This window comes from Amia ocellicauda, chromosome 4 (genome assembly GCF_036373705.1).
Source record: "Amia ocellicauda isolate fAmiCal2 chromosome 4, fAmiCal2.hap1, whole genome shotgun sequence".
Taxonomy (NCBI): Eukaryota; Metazoa; Chordata; class Actinopteri; order Amiiformes; family Amiidae; genus Amia; species Amia ocellicauda.
The window spans coordinates 42,837,361-42,863,620 of record NC_089853.1 but is presented as its reverse complement, the minus strand read 5'-3'; the positions used below and the strand labels follow the sequence as shown (position 1 = coordinate 42,863,620).

The following is a 26,260-nucleotide window of genomic DNA, read 5'->3' as shown; positions in this document are numbered from 1 at the left end:
CACAATTCAGGACATTTTGAATTAAAATCGTGTATGTTGTGTATGAACACAGGCCTTAAAGTTAACAATGTAGGCAATATAGTAGTAATTATCCGTTATGAATAATTGAATTACATAATGATTATTCTTGATGAGCAATACACTTAAGACTCTTAATGGTGACAACATTTGTAAGTTCATATTTGGTCTCTGGTCTTCTTTGCCAATTATGCATGTGAATATTAATCTTCGTTCGCTTCCGCGGTTGCATATTTATACGCATATAATGTAAATGAGTGTTTAATTACATCTCATATCATTTTAAACCAGGTAATGTTCCCAGATGCATTTTCGCCGGGTAATAATGCGTTCTGTTTCAAGTGATTAGATATTGCCAACAACAATATTTGGGGGTTTATTCTTCGTTATGTCGACCCATTGTGTAAAATCACTGCGGATCTTACACAATCCTCTGTAAATAGGCTATGTCGTTAATTGAAATGCATTGCAGTTCAAAGCGAAGGCTCCATAATGTTGAAAGCAACATCTGCTGCATTTTATATTAAAACAGCGCCACCTGTCGCAGTGCATGAAATTAGCAAATAATGAAAGGTCAATTTCAAATTGCAATGTGAAAAACAAAAAAACTAATATTATCAACACACTATTTCATGTTTAGTCTAATTGCAAATCTGTTTCTGGTATGACTCTGGAGAAATTCACTCAATATCTGCACGGTGCGGTGTTATGTACGTTAGTTAGATATGATCCACTGAATAAAAATACTTTTATAGAGATAGATAAATATACACACGCTCATATATATATATATATATATATATATATATATATATATACACACATACATACATACTGATCATACACTAAAAACCTATAGGTACGATACTATAGCTAAGCATGTGGTTTATTTTGATTATGAATCTACAGCTCAATGTGAACTGTATTTCATAGCGAAATATGAAACAATAAGATTAAATTGTTTAACCTTAAGTGTTTAGATTTTATTCTCCTTTCCAACTGTTAGGATGGTCCTCTTGCTTTAAAGAACGTGATGTTCGAGGACGAATAAATGATGATTGACTTATGATGTCAAAATACTTTTTATTTTGTTTTAAGGGCTACCAATCTCATACAAAAAGAAGGGCACACGCCATTATGGCAAGGTGGCTCCGGTCGCCTATAAAGAAGTGATGCATTGCAGGCGAAACTACACCTGCCAAGACATTCCCCTAATATCACTACAATACTTCTGCAGGCCTCTGGGGAGTTGTTTTGTTTTGTTTGTTTCAGCTGTTGTTCACAATAATACATAGTTTCAATCTTTTTCACTAAAACTACCAAAACACTTCTAATAGACTATAATACACAAATGAATGCTGATGCACTTACGGTCAGTTCATATGTGATAGGTTGTGATGCTTTTATGATTTATTTCTTAGCAGAAGCCCTTATCCAAGGCGACTTAAAGTTGTCCAAAAGCACACAATTCAGTTCCTTCAAAAAGGTATTCCTAGTTGCTCCAGATGTGTCCCATACCTATGCAATTCTAACACATCTGTATTTTTCATTCTAAAAGATTTCACTTCGATGATCTTTTTATTTTCCTTATATTAACAGACAAATGAGGGGTTAGGAAGTATTATCTTTCAACTACAGAGTCATTAAATAAATGTAACTTACGTTGGCGTTACTGTAACGTCACTTTATTGTTATAATGTAGTTAATGAACATTCTGTACCAAAAACTCGTATTACTATAAATAACAACCTTTTCGGATAAATATTGTCCTTTATGTCAGCTGACGTATTTAGGTGGCTTTCTGTACATTTCAATATAAAAACTGATACGAAAAACAAGGATAAAACCGGCACAACATGCACTGCGTATTATTGCGCAAAGCCTTCACCTATAGGTGACTGATGCCGGCCAGGCGGGTATATAAGCACAATTCACAGATTCAAAAAATACTCTAAAAAATATTGTTTAATCTGTTTGTAGTGGTTTCGAATATTTGTCTTCAAAAAGAAAGAAGCAGTAAAATAATTTCAAGTTACTGAACTGGCAAACAGTTCCTTAGAAAAGGAGGAAAACGTTTGTGAGCATTTGTGAGGGAAGATGTACTAAACCCGAAGCGTACTGAAAGTGTTACCATTATACATTTCCCCCCATTTACAATGTAGAATGATTTTTCAGATTTCAATGTATGATATCTCGTCTGTAGTAAAGCCTAAGCATATTTCATGTTTGGTACTTTTCACTAAAGGTAAGCATCAGTCTAATGTAGGCCAATTTAGAGTGTGTAGTACATTGTGTACAGGAACATGTATGTAGACGTGACATGATTTTAACAATTTAGCAGATAACAAATAACATCAAGGTTGATTATTTTATTTATTTTTAATGTTCTGAATGACTGTACTTCCATGAGTTAAATAAAAATATAAATTAAAAACATTCGTTCATGTGCTTTTATTACTATGATTATAGTTCCCTTTCTAGTTGTCATAGCTTTACACCAATTGTTAAACTTTTTTTTTTGGCCTCAGAATGAGAACGATGGTAAGAGGTCCAAAAGTATCCCCTCAAAAATCTGACCTTAAATTAGATTCAATATACATCATGTAGCGTCATGTGCCCTTGTTTTGCACAGGGAGCAGATGGCACCTTGATTAGTTCTGGGCATGGCAAGGCTGGCAGGAGATACATTTACACCAGGAAGATGCCAACATACCTTATGAGCAGGTTTTGCCCTGTAACCCTTGACAAGGCTTTGGCAAAACAGAGAGCAGATTGTATAGTGTCACCTCTGGCTCTTTGTTTCACCGCATCAAACTTAAAGGACTGATGAAGACATTTACAGAACAGAAGCCAAACTAAAACACACAACCCGAAACTGATCAGCATCTATTACAATTAAATGATAAAGCTTGTTAATGCCATAGGAAATGATACAAATGTGACTTTTGATGTTTCAATTCCACCCGAGGAGGGAACACATAGCCTACTGCCAAAATCCTCTTAGAAACGTAACTGCTGTTATGCATTTTAACAGTAAATCCAATGGGATGGTGTTTCATCGATAGATTACCCTATTTACTATAGTTACCAAACCTCCTTATTTCCCCCTGTGGATCATCCGCTGCATCACTTCAGCCTTGGAGACGTGGACACGACCGACAGGAGGAGGCTCTTCAAATTCTACATTTTATTTCAGCTAACGTATCTATCAATGTAACAATGTCTGTATACCTATACGTAGATACAAGCATCACAATGCTCAACTGATTGTGCTTATATACTCGGTGAATGCTCGGGAGAGACACTCTTTCATCAAGGAGTTAACAATATCGAGGTAAAGCCACCTCCTCCATTACAAAGCAGCTTCAATTAGAGAAGCATATACCACTGGGGTGGACCTTGGACTTCTCCTAAACGTACCTATACAGGTTTATCTATGTCACTTGGAAACTACCGAGTGTTATGTAACAATTGGGGGCATGAACAACAAATCAGCAGAGGTTAGGAATAATCGGGTATATCACATGATGCATTGGTTTACTTAAATGAGTTTGGCAATTAAGGTCACTTATACTTGCCTGACGATAAAACTGCACTTAATGTGTGAACCCTGCCGATATGATATTTCATGTAAACAAACAAAAACATATATTATATCCTGTCTATAAGTGTATGACATTACAAATGAACTCAATAAACTGCAGCCTCATCATGGCTGAATCTACTTGGTCTTTGATTACACAAACACACACCGGCACACATGTACCTTCAATAAAACAGCATGTGAATATATCTTTGATACAATGTTAAAACATTTATTTGTAATGTATTATAGCCGTCTGAGGCCCAGCTTTGATGAAGTTAAACCAACTATTTATGGTATACACTTAAAAGAGAAAAAAACGATGAATAAGGACTGCAATGTGCTAATATGGACTACATTTTAATGTTTGTTTTTAAATAATTAAGTACTAGTTCGTTTCGTTGCAGACTATGTTAAGAAAAAAATTATTTAGTTCGTTGAGGTAGTTTCTGTAGCTTCATTAATACACCAATATGATTCTCTCTACTTTCAGACTCGTTAGAAAACATTCCCAAAGTATCAAGTCTTGAATTTAAAATCAAACATTCATTTTACTTTAATACTACCCCGAAGTATTGAGATGTATTAAGTCTATTTTTAAAATAACCGATTAGCAAATAAATACCTTGTATAGATCCGTTTCTTTCAACAAATCCAAATGCCACATGGATCAGGCAAGGGCAGGAGCGCATGCGCCGTTCCCGACAAGTGACTTTTTTTTAATTTCTTATTGATAACGCACTTGATCACAACACGAGTAAAGTACATACACAACACAATATGGAATTTGCATAACATGACGATTCCAGTATGTATAACGTATATCTTGCACACAAAAAAAAAAAGTTTTGAAATAAACTCTTAACATGGCGACTGCAGTGCATTTCTACATCACAACCTGCTGTCTAAGACGGCGCTTTGTGGGTGACTTGTTCTGGATTCTGATGCTAGTGGCACTGAACTGTGATCTGCACGGATACAATCAATCCCAAATCAGATAAACCAGTCCTGAAACCCCGTATGTATGCCGTTCATTCAGTACCTGCCATTAACCTCCAAATAAATCACAGCAGCGCAGGTCACTGACGCTTCAGCACCTCGGACAGCGCGGCCCGCACTGCGCATCCTCACCCAGCGCGGCGCACTCACAGCACTGCCGCAGAGCGAGTGTGTAGCGTGTGCGTAGCGTGTGTGTAGCGTGTGCGTAGCGCAGTAGCAATGCCATCACAGGATGATCAAGCGTTACAGGCAGAGGGTGACGCTCACGGCAGCTCCGGCGATGTTGGATGAAAAGGTTCAAGACTCCCGTTGGCAATTGTGAGTCTGCAGCTCCCTCTAGCGGCGGGAGTCCGTGTGTGTGCGTGCGTGTGTGTGTGTGTGCGTGTGTGCGTGCGTGTGTGTGTGCGTGTGTGCGTGCGTGCGTGTGCGTGTGCGTGTGTGTGCGTGCGTGCGTGTGTGTGTGTGTGTGCGTGTGTGTGTGCGTGTGTGTGTGTGTGTGTGTGTGTGTGTGTGCGTGTGTGCGTGTGTGTGTGCGTGTGTGTGTGTGTGTGTGTGCGTGTGTGTGTGTGTGTGTGTGTGTGTGTGCGTGTGTGTGTGTGTGCGTGTGTGCGTGTGTGTGTGCGTGTGTGTGTGTGTGTGTGTGCGTGTGTGTGTGTGTGTGTGTGTGTGTGCGTGTGCGTGTGTGTGTGTGTGCGTGTGTGTGTGTGTGCGTGTGTGCGTGTGTGTGTGTGTGTGTGCGTGTGTGTGTGTGTGTGTGCGTGTGTCCACTCACTCGAATGCACTTTGATTTGCTGTGCACATTCGCGGGATATGCCCTGAAATGAACGCAGGCCATTACATGGCGTATTTAGCAAAGCCACCATATGTATGGTAGACACGAATAAACGAATACTAATTAGACATGGAACAAATCAGTTTAAATACATTATTTTTCAAAATAATAACGTGCTTAAACAACAACAACAAAACATGGGGCAGCTGGGGGCAAGAACCACGAGAATACGGCCCTCCCTCGACATACGCGAGGGCTGCGTGCGGGACTCTTCGCGTCGGCGGGAATCGCGCAACTCGGCGGACACCGCACTTTAGACACCTCTATTCCACTTAGGGTAACAAAAAGGAAGATTTGTCAGTCAATACTTTATTTATACAGTTACAACATCATATTCAGTGAATATGTATCCCATGAACAGATAGATAGCACTATAAAAAAGCCACTTAAAACGTTCAAGGTCAGTCGGTCAGTCGTCACGCCAGCTTTGTCGAGCAGGATCCAGAGGCGCAGCTGCTGCTCTTGCACATCCACACTGCGCATGACCGGCGTGTGGGCGAGCGCTGGCCTTTCAGACGCGACTCTGATGCGCTCAGACGATCAAACGGGGTTTTGCATTTCGGACAATACGACATACATTTTAATTTTGAATTCATTTCACATTGATTTAATTTAGATGCTTGTTCATGCACTTTGTGTTTGGGTCTAACATTTTGTCTCCTTTTTGCCCAATTATGTTTCTATGTTGGGCAATTAGTCGTACATTGCAATTTTATATTCAAACTTATTTAAATTAGCTAAACTAGATGCATTAATTGTGCCAGTTTATGTATGCACTTTAAATGAAAGTAAATGAGAAGAATGCTGTCCCAGTAAGCATAACCCTGCACTCTGGAATGGACGTCTGTAAAAAAAGGATGGAAAAACCCATTTTGTAATTGATTCTCCTTCTTGAACGTCCATTTATAAATCCCATAACTCGAATTCACATATCTAGAGGGATCACTGTACTCGCAGTGGTCAGTGATGCACTGGTTTAATTTTCTGGCTGTAGGGATTATAGCCTTTAATTGCCATTAAGATCTTTAGCTTTTAAAACAATGTAATTCAGGTCCAGACTTCGATTGGTGTAATTAGGACTTCTAAAATTCAGATGAGTTTTTTTGGGGACATATAGACTACTAGGACAGTTTAAAAAAAAAAAAGGCATGTATTATGCAGAAGACTACACCAGACTAAAATTATTTGAATGAAATGCATCTTTTTCGAAATGATAAAACAAGTGAGCATGTCCTACTGTCGTCTGAGGATTACATCATATTCCTCTGCTTGTTCATCATCAAAGAGATGCAGGTAATAATATTGAAATGTAACATACATCTTTCAAAACACATATGTAGAACTTTGTAGGATAATGAATGATCAAACACTGGTGCTAAGGCATCTCTAGGTAGGGACAGCTTTAGTTTAAAACTGAGCACAAAGGATTATTTCATAACCCTTAATATCCTGATAGGTTCTCAAAGTGTAGTTCTTTGTCAGTGGGAGACAAGTCAGTCTGATTAACCAGAACCTGTATGAATACAGGACTTGCCAGCTGGGTTTCATGGCATGGAGTTCCGGTCTGAAATACGTGTTTTAACAAAAGTGTTTTATGTAGAACTTCAAAATGCAAGGAATACAGGAAAATAAACAAATATGAGAGGATACAGAGAAAGAAACAATGAACATGGTGCTTGCTAAATAGATACTGTTTATTAAGGCTTGTATTCTCCTAAAGGAAAGAAGAAAAAAATCCCAATATTGTTTGGTTTTACCTTACAGGCAATATCCATAGACATAACTAAAATGGTCTAAATACAAGTCTAAATGATAAGTTTATAGTTATCTTTTTTTTTTCTTTTCTTAATTGAGGTCCTTTCGTGTAAATAGTTTTAGAAATAGGTAATTAGCGGCTTCCTAAAGTAGCAAAGATCCTCTAACATTAAACACGTGCATGTTATTCTGAGTACTAAAGCAACAGGCATCAGCACTGTTTCATGCTTATACAGTCATACAAAAGTATTCATTTTCCCACATGTACTTTGCAACACAAAGATGTTGTGTAGTGAAAGCTCAGCATCACATTCTTATATTCAAATGAAAGGAAAAACAGATTATAGATGATACATGTTTAGAGTTACATGGCAAATATTATAACATGCCTAGGCAAAATAATTCACAATATATTAGGGTGTACCTTCAAGACTCAATGAATATCAGAACTAATCACATTCCCAAATGCCCAATCGAAAACATCTGATGTTCAACACAAGACAGACAGCACACAGAAGGTAGGAGAAAAATACACTGTGATACAATAAAGCACAAAGGAGAGTTTGTAGGTGACCAATTAAAAGTCAGATTGACAAGTGGTGGAAGGCTTTAGATTAATGGCTATCAAACATACGCACAGACATTTATATATCAGAATATAGAAGAGAAAAGTAGGATAACTAAACAAAACCAATGGAGGCTCTTCTCAAACACAATGACATGCATGATAAGGTCTATGACATTTACATTTCTGATAAGTACAAAAACATTTCCAAAGCACATACCCAAGATGTATTGCATTCCAACTGGAACCATTCATAATACCCATCAGGCATAGTGTCACTAACGTCTTTTACGTTTGCAAAGGATGTTTCACTGCAGCAAAACACCAAGATGCTACAGAGTAGGACTGCCCCTAGTAGTCAAGAGCTTCCCAGGCTTAGCTTCACATCTGACCAAAGTTACAAACCAGGGCACACAGGCAAGTCAAAACAGACCTTCCAAAACACAAAAGCATCAAAGTTAAGACCGCTTTCTGCAATCTGACCCACAACACGCTGCAATGCTATGCTTGTATCTGAAGGAAGTCCTCACAGAGCGCAGGAGACTCGGCCATTTGGATGCAGTGAAAATGGTTTTGCTTCAAACAAAAAGAGGAAATTGTTCTAAAAACAAAACCAGACAACCATTCCAAACGTATTAATTCAGATTAATTCTGAACAGAAGCATGTGAAAACATTTTGCCATGAATGATTATAAATACATCACATTTAGACGATTTTTGAAATATATTTTCCTTTACAGTGAATATAAGAAAGTGATTTTGACTTTAATTACAATGCATAATCCTTTTATTGCATAGCTGACGCAGGAGGGCGAATACTTTTGTCTTTGGCTGTAGAAATCCAGTCAGCAGCCATTATTTTATTTTATAAATTAATGGTTCCCTCATTCCACAAAAAACATATAATAACAAATATCATTTTCCCAAGATATCACACACAAAAACCATATTTCCTCCTTTTTCCCCCCTCTCCTCCTCTCTTGACAGCAAATCAGTAACATTTCAGGTTACACTTTTGAGCCTTTATCCATCACTATATGCTCCTACATTAAAGCTTAGCATTACTGAAGACAAATGAAAACAATAAAAAATAAAGATACTGTATATATATATATATATATATATATATATATATATATATATATATATATATATATATATATAGTATGTAAAGGTTAAGAGGTGACAGGAGATTTCAAAAAGTTATAAATGATTTCACTCAAATATTTTGCAATTTAAATATCACATCATTCTAATTAAAAAAAATAAAAAAAAATAAAAAAATAAAAATAAAAAAAAAATCAGCAAAACTTCTAATTTTTAATAAGCTGTAAATGCTACATTTTCAGACTGGATTAAACACGTGAACAACAGAGCTTCAGATGGGACTAATTGAACAATATAGGCTACAACATCATTGAACAAAAGCTGGAAACAATCACTGGATCTCAGATTCTGAACAACCCTCAACCAAATGTGGCAGTCTGTCATCCAACAGAGCGGAGATACCAAATGTGCCGCCCTCGGGCGCCGAGCGGTCTGCGTGAAATACTTTTCCCTGATGTAGTGGTATCATCAATAGACAACTAAATTTCGCTTCAATTATTAGACGTTACAATCATGACTTAACAGTAATATTAAGGCTCAAGGAAAGGAAATCGGTTTTGAATTGACTTCAGTTGTCAAGACGGTAACAAGTCAGGATAAAAACGTTGTATATGCAAATAACTGAAAGCTAGGTGTACAATAAAACTGCAGCGCTTCTGGCTCTCTATACCTGCGGATGCCTTCCTATGACGAGACTGTGGCCCTGCTCGAGTGCAGCACCCTGGTAGACCTGACAGCGCTGCTCCTAGTGGACGAGGAGAGTACTACACTTCGGTTTCCTGAAGACAGAAACTGGCGAGATTAATTATAGATGCTCACCCCAATTAGAATGAATAAAAGGGAAAAGGGACAGATATTGCGACCAGCCTGAATCAAGAAAGATAGAAAAGAAAAGCTGCACCTACAGATACATGAAACGGCTTATTTTCCCTGCACAAGAAGGTAACATTGGAGCAGAAAAGCTTAAGTCTCGATGCTGGCTGACATCACCAGAATTAAATAGAAAACAGTTACTTTATTATTATTATTTTTTTATCTGTTAAATCAAATATCAGTCCTGGTAAAACCGTAGATCAAGCCATGAATATATTCTTCTATTGTTTACTTCGATTTTGGCGTTCCTAGAATACAAACAAACACAAGAGAAGAGGTTAAGAAACTTGCGACAGGAACAAAGTAGGAGTCAGTAAGGAATCTTTTTAGGCAATCTGCACAACCTGGGATAAGAAATTTAGACTTAAAATAAAGCATGTTTACTCAACTCAATAGCACCTATAATGTATGGCATTAAATTGTCCCCTTCCTCACTTCGTATCGGAATTAAAATTTTCCATTTTGTAAAATATAACACAGAACACACACAGCTTTGACAGTTTCTATAAGCCCTATACATTCATACACATACAGTTTAACACACCTAACAGTATAAGATCATTATATCTATTTCCAGTACCCACTATGTCTTCTTCAGACCAACCTTCCCCCCAGTAAGTGACAGGACGGATACTGTACCTGGTCCAATCTTGACCGGCTCTGGATCGGAGGCGGCTCAAAGTTCTATCAATGAAGAGCAAAAGGGCTCAGTAACGGCGATTGAACACATTGCACAGATCCCTAACTGAAACTACAGTGAAAAGCCCTGACATATTAAAATATCACATTTTCTAGTGCCAATACAGAAGGATGACCCTCTCTTGCTTTACAATACAAAGACATTACAAATATTTGGTGACATCAATCAAAATTCTGAAAATACATAATCAAGACTATACCATTTCATACTTCTTCCGAAATATACTGGAATGGCTTAATACCAAATTTACAATATTTCCCTCTAAAGTCTTGGGGTATTCATGCCACTTAGAGGTTACGAAAGAAGTTAAGCAAAAAGTACTTGGTAGAATTTCATCCAGTCATGATTTTCAAATGTGTTTTTTGGTACCACTTGTGTTGGAAACCTATACGGCCACAGATAAAGCTGTCCAGCACTGTTTCCACAAATTAAAACTTTATAAAACAATACACTTCTGGAAGAGAGGTAATTTTAATGAATAAAAGTCATTTTAATTGACCCCCATACTAAAATTTTCATTCATTCCCTTACTGAAGAGCAGTCAAAATTCACAACTTCTGACAAGTGGAGGTCTTTTTTGAACCATTGAATACAAGTGTTCATTGAACAGATGACTTAAAATCTATTCTGCTCAAAACCTTGGCATTTCTGCATTCAATTTAGGAAAGGGTGCCAATTCCTAGTCCTGGAGCCCTGCAGCTCCTCTGCTTTTTTACTGTACCCAAGCTCTTAATGCTGTGAGTGAAAGTAGGGCCATGCTTAACTGTTACACACATGAGATTAGACTCAGATTGCTCAGATTTACTTACAGTTCCAAAGACATTCTAGAACACTTCATACATATACTTGTTTAATCAAATTTTGGGCAAAGGGTATATATTATTTTTTTAAGAATCCTAAAGTGATATTCCATTATATTTACACAAATCCATGCATAACTATAAAAATGAATGCAAAACAGCTTTAAAGCTAAAATCCTAGCAATGACTAATGTAATTCGGTCAACACTAATTCACAGAGACCCAGTCCAAGCAGGGCCCAGCGACAGTAATTACCTTGCGAACAACCTCCTCTTCCTCCTGCCTTTTTTCATAATGTGAAAAGTCATCAAAGATTGAGGTGGTATGCTTGTAAGTCGCAATAATTTTAAGCACTTGCTTGGCTTTCTCCAAGGGCACCTCCTGCGTGTCTCGAGAATTCGTCACTGGCTTGTTGTCATTGTTCTCCAGGCGGATGTGCCGGAGTTGGCTGTTGGGCACGTCTTTGACAAAGAGCCACTTGACGTCAAATTTGCCCTTCCACTTGTCCTGCGACCAGACGCCTGCGCTCGTGCCATAATCCACCGGGGAGCGCATCTCGGCCACGCCGCAGAAGTGTCCACTGCCGTTGACGCTGAACAGCAGGTAGACGGGGCCCTTGCCGTTCATGGTGCGGAAGGCGTTGTCCAGGCGCTTGTTGCCGTGCTCTGTGCTGCACCAGATGGAGTACTTGATGGAGCGGTGGATGTCGTCCTCCGAGTAGCTCTTGATGATGAACACGCGGGCGTTCTTCACGTTCCAGTCGAAGTCCCGCGGGTTGTAGCTGTGGGCGGCGCGCAGCTTCTCCAGCACAGGGTGCGATTCCGCGCCGGGGCCTGGGGCGCCCGAGGAGGCGTTGCTCGAGGAGGTGCTGTCAGTGCTGCTGCCCTGGCCGCCATAGCCCGGATTGCGGTTGCGGGGGGCCACCCAGCGGTTTTGGGGCGGCTGGTTCTGGTTGTGGTTGTGGTTCTGGTACTGCGGCAGGGGGGGCTGCTGCTGGGGCTGCATGGCATGGGGCTGCATCTGTTGGTGCAGCTGGTGGGCAGCCATCTGAGGGGACAGGACCTGCTGCTGCTGTTGATGCTGCTGATGCTGATGGGGATGTTGATGCGGATGAGGATGTGGCTGATGATGGTGCTGCTGCTGCTGCTGCTGCTGCTGCTGCTGCTGCTGCTGCTGCGGAGGCGGGACCTTTGTCACAGGACCTTTGTTGTCCCAGGTACCAATATCCATGTTGTGTTTGATGGGCGGTGGGGGCAAAGCGCCACCTGCAATTGGCACGCCGGGCTTAGCCTTTATTTTTGGTTGTGGCTTGGCCGGTTTGCTGGCAATGGCTGCCCAAGAGGTGGGCTTGGGGGGGGGCATGCCGATGGTGGCGTTGCCGTTCCCCGTCACCGCGCTACTGATGCCCGTGCTGTTGATGACAGAGCCCACCGTTTTCACAGCGGAGCCCGCCATATCGCCCCCGATCTTCAGTCCCACCATGCCCTGCTCGATGCTGTTCATGCCCGGCGCTTTGTTTAAAGTGTCGTTGTGAAATCCTGTTTGCCCGTCCACTAAAGTCCCCCCCAGGGAGCTGGGCGGATAACTGTAACTGCCTCCATAGGCTGAGCTCTGAGTCTGCTGTCCCTGAGACCCACTGGTTCCCCAGGCTGAAAAGGCCGGGTTTTCAGGGAAAAAGTTAAACCTGTGCTGGTAGATATTGCTCCCAAGTCCCCCGGGTTGACCGAAAACAGTATCGTGCATAAAATGATGGTCGCCATTGCTCAGCTGTCCGTAGGTTGTCAAGTAAGGGATTGGGGGGTCACCACCTGTAGACCAGGGCGCTTCGCTGAGGGGATAGGGGAATCCGATGGAAGGGGCATAGTAGCTGGACAAATATGGGTCGGTCATGGATGGATAACTGTTGTTCTGTGCAAAACAAAAAGAAAGGACACTGTTACTTGACAAAACATGAATATCAAATCAGCAAAAACATATTTGGGGCAGCTAAAAATGACAAAGGCCATATTTATGTATGTATGTAATAAAGATCTTTAATTTCTGCGTTCTCTGCGTCTCTTACCTCTGGGCTTTCCCTAAAGGTAAAGATTTGTCCCTCTGTAATTCTTTTAGCCCACATGTGCTTCATTTATACATCCTATACACTGACACCATCTTTTCCACAGAAACACATATTAGTACAGCATCTTTGTAACATATAAAACAATTAAATGAAGTCTAGTTTTATATTACCTTCATTTCATATATGTATATATACATACACACACACACACACACACAACACATACATCATCAATAGATTATATATGGCTAGCAATTGTACAGTAATTAGCATTGCAAAGATTGAAAACCTTGGTTCTATGTTTTTCTTTAAATATTTCAACTCACAGGGCCTATCTAGAGAATATTTGTTATAGTTGAGTCAGAATGAAGAGTACAAATTAAATCTGTGGGATTTATAGCAACTTCAAACACTCAAAAGGAAATATTACCTTAAAATAATTCATCTTGAACACACAAACAAAAAACAAAACGAAAAACAAACAAACAAACAAAAAAAAAAAAACATCATTACATGGACATCACAATTTTCATTTTATTTTCTATCGCTGTGTTGACTCTGGAAGTTGACTCTAAAGACTATTTTGTAATAATTACCTTGACGATGAGACGTAGTATAAAACACAAACGCACTTAAAAGTAGATTCACCCAGGACAACATGCAACATTCTTGATTTCCATTTTAACTGCTGCATACAACTTTAAAATAAGTGTGAAGAAATAGAGGGCAATGACTACAATAAGATTTTTTGGAATTATTATTTTCTTAAAGACCTACAATTTTTTTAAAGACACACACCCAGATGCGTTATCACCTAAAATGGAATATCCCCCCCCCTCCCCTCCCCTCCACACACACACACACAGTTTAACTCCCACACAAACACAATCCAAGACAGTCCATTCTACCAAATCTGGGGCAAAGGATGGCATTTTTCTGGAAGGCTGCCATTTCTTAGAAAATAAGGTCAAGATAATTGACATCAGACATATTTTGTTTTCATTTTTTGGACCTTTTCTAATGCAGTGATCCATGCACGTGCATACTATACAGGCATATGCCATGCATCAGTGACTTTAAAAGAAAATATCAGTCAAAAGTCAATATATGACACTGAAGAATATATAATTCACTCCGAGAGATTCTGAAAAAAGCCACCTCCCCATGTCAAATACATAGGTTTAAATAACATTAAAACAACACATTTTGGGGAAAAGGTGTATTTGCTTTGAGTCTAACAGTCTCCAAATTGTAAAAAGTAAAAATACTGTTGTTGAGAAACTATCAAATATAATGTGTGTGTGTGGATATAAAGATACACATGTATACATACACACTATATATACACATAAAACATTAAGTGTACATCAATAATATCTCTTGCAAGATACTCAAGAGCATCACTATGATCTGACCCTGCAATGTTTTAAAGTAAATATTTCATTAGCCATTCCCCAACGATAATCAATGCTCAGATGGCAGTACTCTTTTACCAATAGGCCTATCTATTAACCAAGGAAATAACTATTGAAAGCTAGAGTGCTGCAACAGGAGCCACTATGCACAATTTGTTCTTCACATTGTGATATGTTACCTATGAGAAAAAGCCTCAATGTTTCTTGATCAGAATGATTTTTAAAATCCCAAATTCCAAGTCTGTGGTGCAGTAACATCGATGGGCGACGGCTTAAACTGACCATCCAACTGTATCCTTCTAAATCTTTGGTTTATCTGAGAAGCGCAGGTCAATTGCTGTGATTGGATCAGTCTGTGGCATCCAGGAACCAGGCACAACTTTCTAATCCATATTTGGTAAATTTACACCTTACACATTTATTCCAAAAGAAAATCCCCTTTCACTTAACCCTTTACCCCCAGTCATTAGTTTCCAATTCAGTTTCTCACCCAGACAAGCCCATCTGGTTATTTCTCACATACAAGCAGCTTGATTACTTATGAAAGCCCTAAAATCTCTATCAGTCTTAGTTTGTTTTGTACACAGGGTAGATTAATACAGCGGAAAACACCAAGTTATTGACACTTAAAACCACATTTATTAATGTATTGCCAATTATGTTAATTAACTCCTGTTTTAAGTGTTTGATTAAGTTTTAGTCAATACAGCCACTGAGGCTATTGATCACAGATCTGAGAAATACTTACCTGATTAGACTGACTAGTGAGGTATGGTTCAAAATCATTGTCATGAACTGTGTCCTTTTGATGAAGTGAACCATTTTGCACTGGAAAAGAGAAGCACACAAACTTCAATATGCAAAATTACACATTTAACAAGACAGTGCTACAAACAAAGCCTCATCGAAGTCACAATCATTGCACAGCATTCCTTTCGTATCAGAAGAGCCGCATCATTGGCTACTGTATTTCACCTGTGGCGTGCAGTTGGGGGTTTTATTAAACATTTCCAAAAGAAACTCAACCAACATCTGTATTATACCTGGAAATGAATCATGTCCTCAGTACAGCATGTCCAATTCACAGAAAACATGACTCACCAAAACACTAGACTGAGTTAGGAATGACACTGAAGTTTTCTACTACATGCTCAGATTACCCGTAATCAGAAGATTAGGCACTTGTGTGTTTGAGTAGATAAGCAAGTCAGTGTTAAATCAGAAGTTTGGAACTTAACTTGCAAGTAAGTACTGTGTAAAATAAGGATGCAACATTTACTAAAAAATAAAAGTATTATTTAGACTTTGACAATGATATTTCTATTCGGTTTCCGAGGCCAATGAGCAGCAAAAGGAGATGCATTTCTATGTAAGGCAAGTGGTTACAGTAACAACTTGTAGCTGTTATAAATCATTTAATTAAACACCACAATCTGAAAAACACTGATTAATGGCAGTGTCAGAGCACTTCTGGGAGGCTTATCTCCATGCAGTCAAACAGCAGAAGTACATGTTTTATAACATGAACGTACAAGAACTTTCTTAAACAGCATTACAAAGGGGAAGAACAACCCACATACTGTAAGGAAATGGACACTGTTTAGGTTACATGCATATAAAGATCCCATTACAGTTCCCATAATTGGCCAGTTCAGAGCCTAAAATATATTGCACATATTTGGAATATTTGTGTGTTTAGTCATCAGTGGTGAAAATACACACAGGACATTTAGAAACTGTAGTCTAAAGCACAGCAGGGACAAGTTATGAAATATTGGAGGTCTCCTTAATCTTTTAAAACTTCCCTGACATTCAAATGGTGGGTGCCTCAGGACTGGAAGTATGTACTGTACATATTTAAGATAGGAAGGCTCACCCTTTTTTCCCCACACTGAAATCGAACAAAATGCAAATACTTGCCAAGTCTGGTTAAATGGTCATTATTGCTCTTTGGTGGCCAAACCTAGATTTGAATCTACTTTATGTTGTGGAAAGGGAGCGAGTGGGATCAGGCCCTGGATGTAGGGATGTGAATGCACGTCTGTAACTACAGCATCTCTGAGCGATTACAAGTGTACAGGAAGTGGAAACCTATCAAGTGACCAGGTTGGAAATGCAATACAGTAAACGGGATCTTTCTGGGAGGCATGAAAGACGGGTGTCAGGCCTTCAGACGACAACCAGCACAGACCTGGCATGAAGAAGTGTGTAGGATCGGGCGATTCGTGGCTCTTGCTAATGGCCCACACTGTGCGATTGTCAGGAGAGCCATGAGAGGTTTGGCTGACAGTGATGTCGAGGGACACAATATATATAATTATGTTGGATAATAACCCAATCTAAGTGCTGGAAATGCGATTTTCGTCGACGTTGATCGCAGCGCAGTTTACTCACCTTTAGTTTCTTGTCCTTTGGCTCTCTGCGATGCCATTGAAAGCGATCACATGCAAAAAAACAACAAAAACAAATCAATTACATAAAACACAAAAACATTAGAGGGTTGTGTGCAGTGACTGAGTTGAAGAGCCCTGGCTAAAGACCACAACACTCCCTCCTGGGTAACTGTGCGTTCCCATTGTCAGCCACATTACAACATCCACAGGACCGAGGGGGTAAAAGAAACACGATCCTAAAAAAAAAAACATGTCAGACTAGCGCCGTGGTTACAGCGAGCACGAAGCCCCGTCCCGGCGCTCTCCCGGGCAGGGATGCGAGCTGCCTTCCCTCGCAGGCGTAAGGCCTTAAAAAGAGGACCCGATCCGGCATATCCAGCCCTGCCTACCTGAGGGTCAATGCTTGTAGCAGACATAATTCATGAAGCCAGCCCCTGGATCCGAGCGGAGCCTTAGTCAGTGTCTTTTTCTTTCCCCGTGTTTTTCTTCTCTCTGTTTCCCAGAGCGCGTCCCCCCAACTTCCCAGATTCACTGTTTTCCCTCTCCAGGCCGGTCCGGCTCACTTTATTCCGGCTCGGGGGCTGCCTAGCTATTCTCGGATCTCCAGTCTTTCTTTTTTTTTTCCCTCTCTCTCTCTCTCTCTCTCTCTTTTCTTTCTCAGTTAATTCCTCCTGCTGTTTCACTCCAACAAGCCGACTCAGTTATTGTGCAGCCCAGTCCACTTCCCCCAATGGCTGCTCCATCCGGGGTCTCAGCGAAGGGGATTGACGTCACCGACGCCGGTGTCTTGGGGGTGTGGCCGCGTCGGCGCTGGGAGAGACGATGCGGGGGCGGGGCCACACTTCCCGGAAGCGCTCTTAAAAACGATACAAATGGAAAGATATGTTGTGCATGTTATTGATCATTTTAGGCTTTTGGGGTTATAGTCTGCTCTAATCAAATCAGCTTTATCATTGTATTATTTCAATTAGACATGTGTTTCTCTACGTTGAGGCTCTATTAACCTGACGTCGCTGAAACACGTTGCATGGTGCCTTATTGGACAGCGTGGTTTTTTATTACCCTAGTGTGGTCGATTTTGTTTTCATTTTACACTCAAACATATCTGACTTAAATGAACTGGGGTCTTTTTTAAAGTAACTTATCAAACTCGACCACAAATGCTTATGAAGAGGACTTTGATCTGGTATTTGAATTTCCCAATATAACAGTCAGTACAGATTCATGCAACTTCACTGGTTTCGTAACTTGCATTTCAATCACTGATGAGACATTGACGTGCAGATCTTTAATGATGGCTTTCCGGAATCCCAGTGCCACCTAAGAGTCACATGTTTCCTTCATTCCGGTATCTCTGTTAATTATGCAATTATACAGTTCCTGTCTTCAATCAACAGTATAGATAGGAATGTGGTCTCTCGTCTATATAGAGGAAAATCTAGTGAATATTATAATATGGGGACAGGAATATTATTTCAACTGGGGAACTGCAGTGATTGGATTCCAGTTTAGAAAGACCTTATCGTTATCATCATCGGCATCATTATTAATATTACTAATGGATAAAGTAAATGTTCAGAACAAACAGGTAGGCTTTTCTGTGTTCACTTGTTTTTTTTATGGGAGATCTCCACTGGATGTCACTGTAGCCTTTAGCTTCACATGAAAGCCTTTTTTGAGACACTGGCAATCCAGGTAAAGAAGATGCCACATTAATGATTTAATATCTCACTTATGCTTTAGGAAGAAAAATCCTTAAAAGTAACAATACTTTTTTTAGCTTTATTCATGAACTCACCTATTTCGACTGCACCTGTCAATCCCACCATCTCTGTTTTACTGTTTTCCACACGTTACAATTAGAAGTCTGCATGGGGGACCATTCTCTAACAAAATCTTTATTATTCTTATTATTCTTATTATTCTTATTATTATTAATATTATTATTATTATTATTATTATTATTATTATTATTAGGCATAAAGGAGTGTACTTTATGCACCAAAGATAAGGCTACGACACTTCTGTCCACTAAGACAGAAAAGTGTAGTGTCAGCAATAATAAATAATATTGTATACTAATAATAATGATACTAATATAAAAACTGCTACAGCTACATGCTATGATACTACAGTTGCTAACCTTACATACTTTATCTGATGCATACTACTTTCTATTCTCAATTCTGCTGCTACTATAAATACAACTATAACTACAATTAATTATATGAACCTGCATTACCATAAAATGAATACATATCCAAACATTATGCAGGACTATCACATGCAGACAAGGTATCTTCAAATACTTTAAATTCTAGTTGTTGTTGTTTTTATTATTATTATTATTATTATTATTATTATTATTATTATTATTATTATATAACACATGTTCCAACTTGATTGTATGTTCATGCATCATTTTACCAGCCCAGCTGTCTTATAAAAAGTAGTTGCATCACAATGAAACGGGGATGCATACAAAACTGGTGCCACAGAAAACTGGCATTGTGTTTGTGCCATTCAGGGGCGCGTCGCACGGGACTTCATCCAGATAGTGTTGAGTTTTCTGGAAAGCTCAGTTACAGGGCAACTCGCAATGCTGCTGGGCTCCAATATATGGAAAGCAGGACGCCAGTGCCACAGAGAGAGCAGTCCCAGACTCCACAATGGGGTACGGCTGGTATGCCTGGCACAGCATTGGAAAGCGACGCTATCAACCCAAATCCGAACATGCCGGATGACAGGAATTTATTGACCTTTATTTTGGTGTCCAGGATGAGAAGTGAAGGGGAGAGACTGGGGACTTTCCGATTCTGGTCCAGCGATGCTCCAGTGTCCGCCACTGATCTGGCCAAAGCTGGGTTTTATTTCCTAGGAACCGGGGACAAGGTACAGTGCTTCTGCTGTGGTGGGATACTGAGACACTGGGTACAAGGAGACAGCCCCTTGGAAGAGCATAAGAGACACTTCCCGACATGCGGTTTTATACTGGGCAGGGACGTGGGAAATATCCCCCACATTTCCAGCTCTCCCGACTCCGTGGACGGACAGATTCTCAGTCAGCTGCAACGCATGACAGTGGAAGACCAAGTGGCCGGAGGGCATGCGGTTTATCCAGAGATGGAGACAGAAGAGGCACGGTTGACAACTTTCCACAACTGGCCGACCTCTGCCTCTGTGCAGCCAGAGATTCTAGCTAGAGCCGGGTTTTTCTACACTGGTACGCGTCTTCCACTGTAAATATAAAACCAGTCAAATGATCTTATCTCCCTGCAAATGAAGAATAGTTGCGTTGTTGTTTTGTGTAGCCTACTAGATTTTGCGTTTGCGCTTTATCCAAAGGCGCATGCTTTCTTAGTTACAACCACAAGCTAAGCAAAGCCCCTGGATTCCAGTGGAACTAATTCGCAGTTGGTTTTCAGCAATTTGGAATGGTTAGAATACAAATTCTGTTTTGAAACATGTAATACTGATTAATACACAGATTGCAATCATGCCCAATTAGCACAAATGCAAGTCAGAAATCCAACTGTATTTTTTCCTGATACAACCCAGTCTTTGTGTTAATGTGCTAAAACAATAGAAGTGCAGAGTCATGGGGCTTCACACAGAAAAAACTGGACACCGCGAGACAAGGCTTTATTCTTTTTGTTTCTATCTTAGACAGAATCATCCACATTTATGTTCATTTAGGCCTAAGGTCTTTTCGCTTGACTGGGATAGGAATTGAAATGTAAAACTTTAGTAATGATATTATGCAATCAACTGCGTTTTGGCCATCTGATATATATTGAAACTAGCATTTGGAAGAGTACATTTGTTGAATCATGTCACCAGATTCAGAATAACAGGTTTGTATGAAGTTGTTTAATTAGTGTAGGATATTAAACAGATGATGCTGCATTGTTTAATCTTATCCTTTGGGCATGGCTATATATATATATATATATATATATATATATATATATATATAGTTTTCTTGGTCAGAGTAACAGATCAGGTCTTTCAGCAGGGTAGAATAAAATGTGGTTGGAAACGTTTTGCAATGCAAAGACAATTACATATGACATTTCAATACCATTTGTTAATAGCCATAGAATTTACACATAATAATTACAATACAAATATAAAGCTCATATGCTGTGTATGACCAATTAGTGCAGTTATCTCTACACATCCTAGACAATGTTAGGATTATGATGATCTATTTGTGGAGTGTGATATGAATATTGAAGAGTGCATGTTAGCAATCTTCACATTAGGGCTACAAGAAGTTGGCGTCAACATCCAGCAAACCTAAATAATTCCTCTGTGCAATTGTGTAGACAGATGGACAACTCTTACAAGGTGAGCTCCTGGTTGTTTCTATGTGATGGTAATATAAAAAACTTTCCTTCTAGGTCACGGTGACAACGTTAAATGCTTCTACTGTGATGGGGGACTTCGAAACTGGGAGCCAGGGGATGACCCTTGGCAAGAGCATGCAAAGTGGTTTCCACGGTAAACTTAAGTAGATACATGCTATCACTGAAAACCCCCAGCCTACGCATATTAATTTCCACATAGTTTTTAGAAGTGAACAGATATGACTACAATCGTTATACAGTATATAACTACATATTAATTAGCTCATCTGCAGCCCTTTATCTATTAGAAGCCATTAAGTCTTACCTAGAGCTGAGAATGTACATTTGGCAGATTTGGAATAATCTGTTATTTATTCAGAAATGTTTGCTGTCTACTGAATGTGCTTATTTTTTCTTAGTTGTGAATTTTTGCTTCAAGCAAGAGGAAGAGATTATGTTAGCAACATCCAGGAATCCTATTTTAATCTTGGGGAACCAGCGGTAAGGGCATTATTACATTATATACAATACAGAAAGAGTTTCACAGGGTCTGTATCATATAGTGGTTGTTTGTTGTTTGTTTTTTCCCCCAGAGTGGATCTCAAAGACCAGCAGCTGGAGAGATCACATCTGGACAAGGTTAGTTGAAAACAAAAACACTTTTTCATCTTAAAATCTGAAAACAGTTTATACAGTACAACTGTTAAACTATAATATGACACATTATGTTTCATAATTCAGCATTTCATTTCTGATAGCACTGGTACAGATCTAAGATTAGTGTAGTAACTAGATTCTAGAACAGTGTTTCTCAGCTCTGGTTCCAAGTAATCGTGAACAATCCAGTTTTATATTTTTAAATAGGTTTAATGTGTACAATCGATCATAATCATCCATCAATAATGTCGACATTAACCTGTCTTAGGCAGACCAGAAATCATAAAGTGTGAGTATCATAAATTATTGATTTGAATAGAATACAACCCACAATCAGAATACAAAAAATAAAGGTTTAACACAAAAACTTGGACTATTGGCATCCACCATGAATTGAAGAAGGGAAGGACTGTTCTAGAAATTAAAGAAGTGATCCAGGTCAGAAACTGAGGAAGCAGCTCCAAAAAAACAAGCAAACAAGCCCTGATTTACCATACTAACTTTTAATAATGACGTTTCAATAGATATGGGCAGAAAATACGATAGAATGACTGGTGCTCTCCCCTCAGCTTTTACTTCTTGTTTTTATGTCTCATTTGAAGAATGGTGTGCCTATGTCTGATGGACAGAAAATATATATATAAATAAAGATATACCATTGGATAGACAATTAGATTAGATAGATAGCTAGATAGATAGATAGATAGATAGATGGATGGATGGATAAAAACCATGACTGAGGGGTTTCTAAACAGAGCAGTAAAGTCAAACCAAAAACTGCAGATTATGGCAATTACACTGTTCATTGTCAGATAGGCACAGCTGGTGTGTTTAAGAAATATATATTTTAAAGAAACTAGGAATGTCCCAGTGACTTACACAGACAGCCAGCAAGATATGAATTTCCAACACATCTCTAATTTGTGTGACTGCTGTGTGTGAGGTATGTATCCATTCGTGGGGTTCTTGCTCGCAAAGTGGCCTCTTGGGTCTTGCAGTCGTGTGCGATTTGTCCATAATTTGTCAGCTGCAAGTGCATTGGCATTTATCATGTTCAAAGTCTACACTGCATTTCTCAGTGCTGTTCCATTTAGAAGAATGTAATTGCTAGGTTCTAACATCCCAGTTTTTTACCCCCAGAGAGAGATTTCATTTTAGTGTTAGATAGGAACATTCATCAGCTCTCTTAAATCTGCCAAAGCTGCATTCTACAGAGTGGGTGAAATTGAAAATGTGTTTTTTTATGTTTTAATTTTGTCAAGTCTTTCTTTTTTAAAACAATGGATTCTATAGTGATGGAAGAGGAGAGAGTGTGTGTGTTGGTGAATTTCTATCTTCTGAAATGTGTGTTTATTGTTTCGATCCGTGTATGTTTTCTTGCTCTTGGCTCGGTACATAGTTCTCACCTCATAGTTGCTGCTATTTAGAGTTATTCCTAGACAATAGCCAGTACTTTGATACTCTGGGGCTTTAATATTTAACTTTACAAAATGGCACACTTTATCGCATCCTTCATTACACTCCATGACAAATACATTTTATTTTTTTCAAAAAGGTATGAAAGATTCCAAATTGTGCAATGCTTTTTTTTTGTTTTTTAGATGTGGGTGGTAATCAGGGATTGTCCTCTGTGCTACAGTCTCCAGTGACCCAGACTGTGATACAGATGGGGTTTGAACCCTGTCTGGTGGAGAGTTTAGTTCAGACCAAGTACCTGCTTACTGGCAATCAGTATACCTCAGTGTCTGACCTGGTGTCTGATATACTTCAAGCGGAAGAAGAGGACAGGCAAGGATCAGAACAGACTAGAGGTACCAGCGGACAGAATACGCTCATTACAGCATTAGAGAAATACATTAGGAAGATTGTACATTCATGTTCTGTCATTTTCTTTTAAACCAACCAAAACATGCCAATTTTTATTCACTTGAGTTGAATTTAAATTTAAATTTTAAATTCTAAGGATGATTTTACAATTCAACAATGTGGTGACATTGACATTCCACTATGGGACATCCTGGTCTATAAGACATTATGTGTCTCTTGAATTGAAGGTAAACATTTGTTATCTAAATATATTTGGTGTTGTTTTGTTTGTTTGTTTTTCTAGAGCCAGTACAGACACCAAGACAAGGTATGAGTGCGGGAGTTGAGAGGGCGCAGGATCAACCTAAAGAAAAAGGTTAGCTAATGCAATGCTGTTCTTCTGGGGACAAACAAAAAAGCTATATACCCCATCTGATGTAGAGTGAAAAGGAGTCCTGTAAGTACATTGAGGTATATGTCCCAGAACAGTCAACACTGAAGCACTTTGATACCGTCCCGATTTGAAAACAGTTGTGTTTTATGATATTAAATCTTTCCCATTTTTAATTTGATACTTCCCAAGAACAGGTGTTGCCAATTACCCAGCTGACTCACAATGTGCCGACGCCTGGGTATTTGCGAACTAAATGACAGTGGCACAATCGTGGGAAGAGAATGAAAATAAATAGCTTGTGAAATGAAGTGGTGTAGTTAAATGTGTTACCAGGAAAAATCCATTCAGATTAAGAAGAACTCTTTCCATTGGTTGTCCTTTAGGGGCAAATCAAAGGTCTACAGCGAAAATAACTAGCCTGTGTGCAATATTTGCAAAGGTACGTGTGAAAAGCAGGTCGGTCTATGATAACGTGAAGCCTGGGTCACTGTGTGTGTCACTAGCGGGAGAGCTGAGCCCCGAGGAGCAGCTGAGACAGCTACAGGAGGAGCGCACGTGCAAAGTGTGTATGGACAAGGCCGTCTCCATTGTCTTCATTCCCTGTGGGCACCTGGTAGTGTGCACCGACTGCGCCACCAGCCTGAGGCACTGCCCTATCTGCCGCGCCGTCATCCGCGGCAGTGTCCGAGCATTCATGTCCTGATCCAGGCACGGGTGAGGGACAAGTCTCAATACTCTTTTTATTACAAAATTATACATGTATATATAGTTTCTATGTGGGTGTGCGTGTGTTTTTAAGGTCACATGATTAATATGTTTCACATTTTTCACACGTTTATCACATTTTCCACAGTGAAATGGAACAGAAATAAGAATATGCTTTAAAAACCATAAGCAGTGTGACTTTTTGCTCAAAATAATACTCACAATAAAGATGATAATAATAATTAATTGAAAGACGATGCAGCAGCACACCATATAAGTGCCAAAAGACAATTATTGATGTCTGTTTTCAAGGTTCCCTTCTATTTCAGAAACTATTATTTTAAGACTGTGATTTTCAAGATGCAAGGGCCGATGAATAGACTGCGCACTAAAGGTGTTTTTTTTTCTTTTCCAGAAAATCTTTGTCTGGTTATACACACTCCACTGAACTGTACATGACTGGGACTCCTGCGTTCAAACTGGGTGCTTCAGTTAATCCTATAAATACACTGGATTGGTTGCTGTGGTCTGCTGGTGTCTGGAGGACACATTCACTGTAGGGATGCTTCTCTCGCAGGAATGTGGGAGGCATATTAAATCTGTTCCTACCTTTTTATATATACATTTTATTTAAATGATGCTCTCTCTGCCTTGGTAACTGAACAAAGAAAGGCTTTTTAAATCATTAGCCGTTAAAATGCTGCCTCATTGTTTTCTACGACAAGAAAAGACAAATACAAATATTTTCTTCCCCACTATATTAAAAACTTTTCACCCTTATCCAATGTCTGGCTGTTATGTGGTGTATTTTGTTTGTCTGCATTTTGTTTCCAGTATCTTCTAAATGCTTCTCTTGTAGTTCCCTTTAGTTCAATGTTGTCTCATTAATTCAACACATAATGGCATGCAATCATGATGAGGAAGTTGATAATGCTGTAGATGGATTAGCCTGTCTTAAAATATAATTCTATACTGTATTAACAATATAAATTAACTTTCAAAACAAAAGAAAGAAGAAGATTGGATTAATCTGTCATACCATTGCTTAATTGAGCTGCGATTCCGACGGGTTTTTGCATCGTCTTTTTCTCTGGGTGCTGTCAAACATGGCACTTTTCAATCTGGGGTGGTTAAATATTTAAATAAAGGCCACAGGCACATCGATAGTGTATTTTCTGTATAAGAAGTTGCAAGGACCCCTTCTTGTAATAGTCACACAAACAAACCAGCTCTTTACACCAACAGAT

The 26,260-nt window shown here is 39.3% G+C and overlaps 2 protein-coding genes across 3 annotated transcripts; one reads left to right on the top strand and one right to left on the bottom strand.

The window, feature by feature from the left end:
* Window positions 1-7,105: 7,105 nt before the first annotated feature.
* ythdf1 (YTH N6-methyladenosine RNA binding protein F1) lies at window positions 7,106-17,845 on the bottom strand. 2 transcript variants are annotated; one of them, XM_066702378.1, is made up of 7 exons: window positions 17,492-17,845; window positions 17,104-17,128; window positions 15,458-15,537; window positions 13,725-13,739; window positions 11,488-13,140; window positions 10,372-10,416; window positions 7,106-9,980 (listed from the first exon to the last, which is right to left on the bottom strand). In XM_066702378.1, the coding sequence occupies exons 1-7, from the start codon at window positions 17,516-17,518 to the stop codon at window positions 9,954-9,956; spliced, it is 1,872 nt and encodes a 623-aa protein (XP_066558475.1). In that variant the 5' UTR covers window positions 17,519-17,845; the 3' UTR covers window positions 7,106-9,953. The 2 variants fall into 2 exon arrangements, with proteins under 2 accessions (XP_066558475.1, XP_066558476.1); XM_066702379.1 differs by lacking the exon at window positions 13,725-13,739.
* A 1,654-nt stretch (window positions 17,846-19,499) lies between these two features.
* birc7 (baculoviral IAP repeat containing 7) lies at window positions 19,500-25,793 on the top strand. Its single transcript, XM_066702919.1, has 8 exons — window positions 19,500-20,325; window positions 21,506-21,605; window positions 21,871-21,952; window positions 22,045-22,090; window positions 23,710-23,919; window positions 24,219-24,290; window positions 24,812-25,022; window positions 25,429-25,793. The coding sequence occupies exons 1-7, from the start codon at window positions 19,566-19,568 to the stop codon at window positions 25,009-25,011; spliced, it is 1,470 nt and encodes a 489-aa protein (XP_066559016.1). The 5' UTR covers window positions 19,500-19,565; the 3' UTR covers window positions 25,012-25,022; window positions 25,429-25,793.
* Window positions 25,794-26,260: the final 467 nt, after the last annotated feature.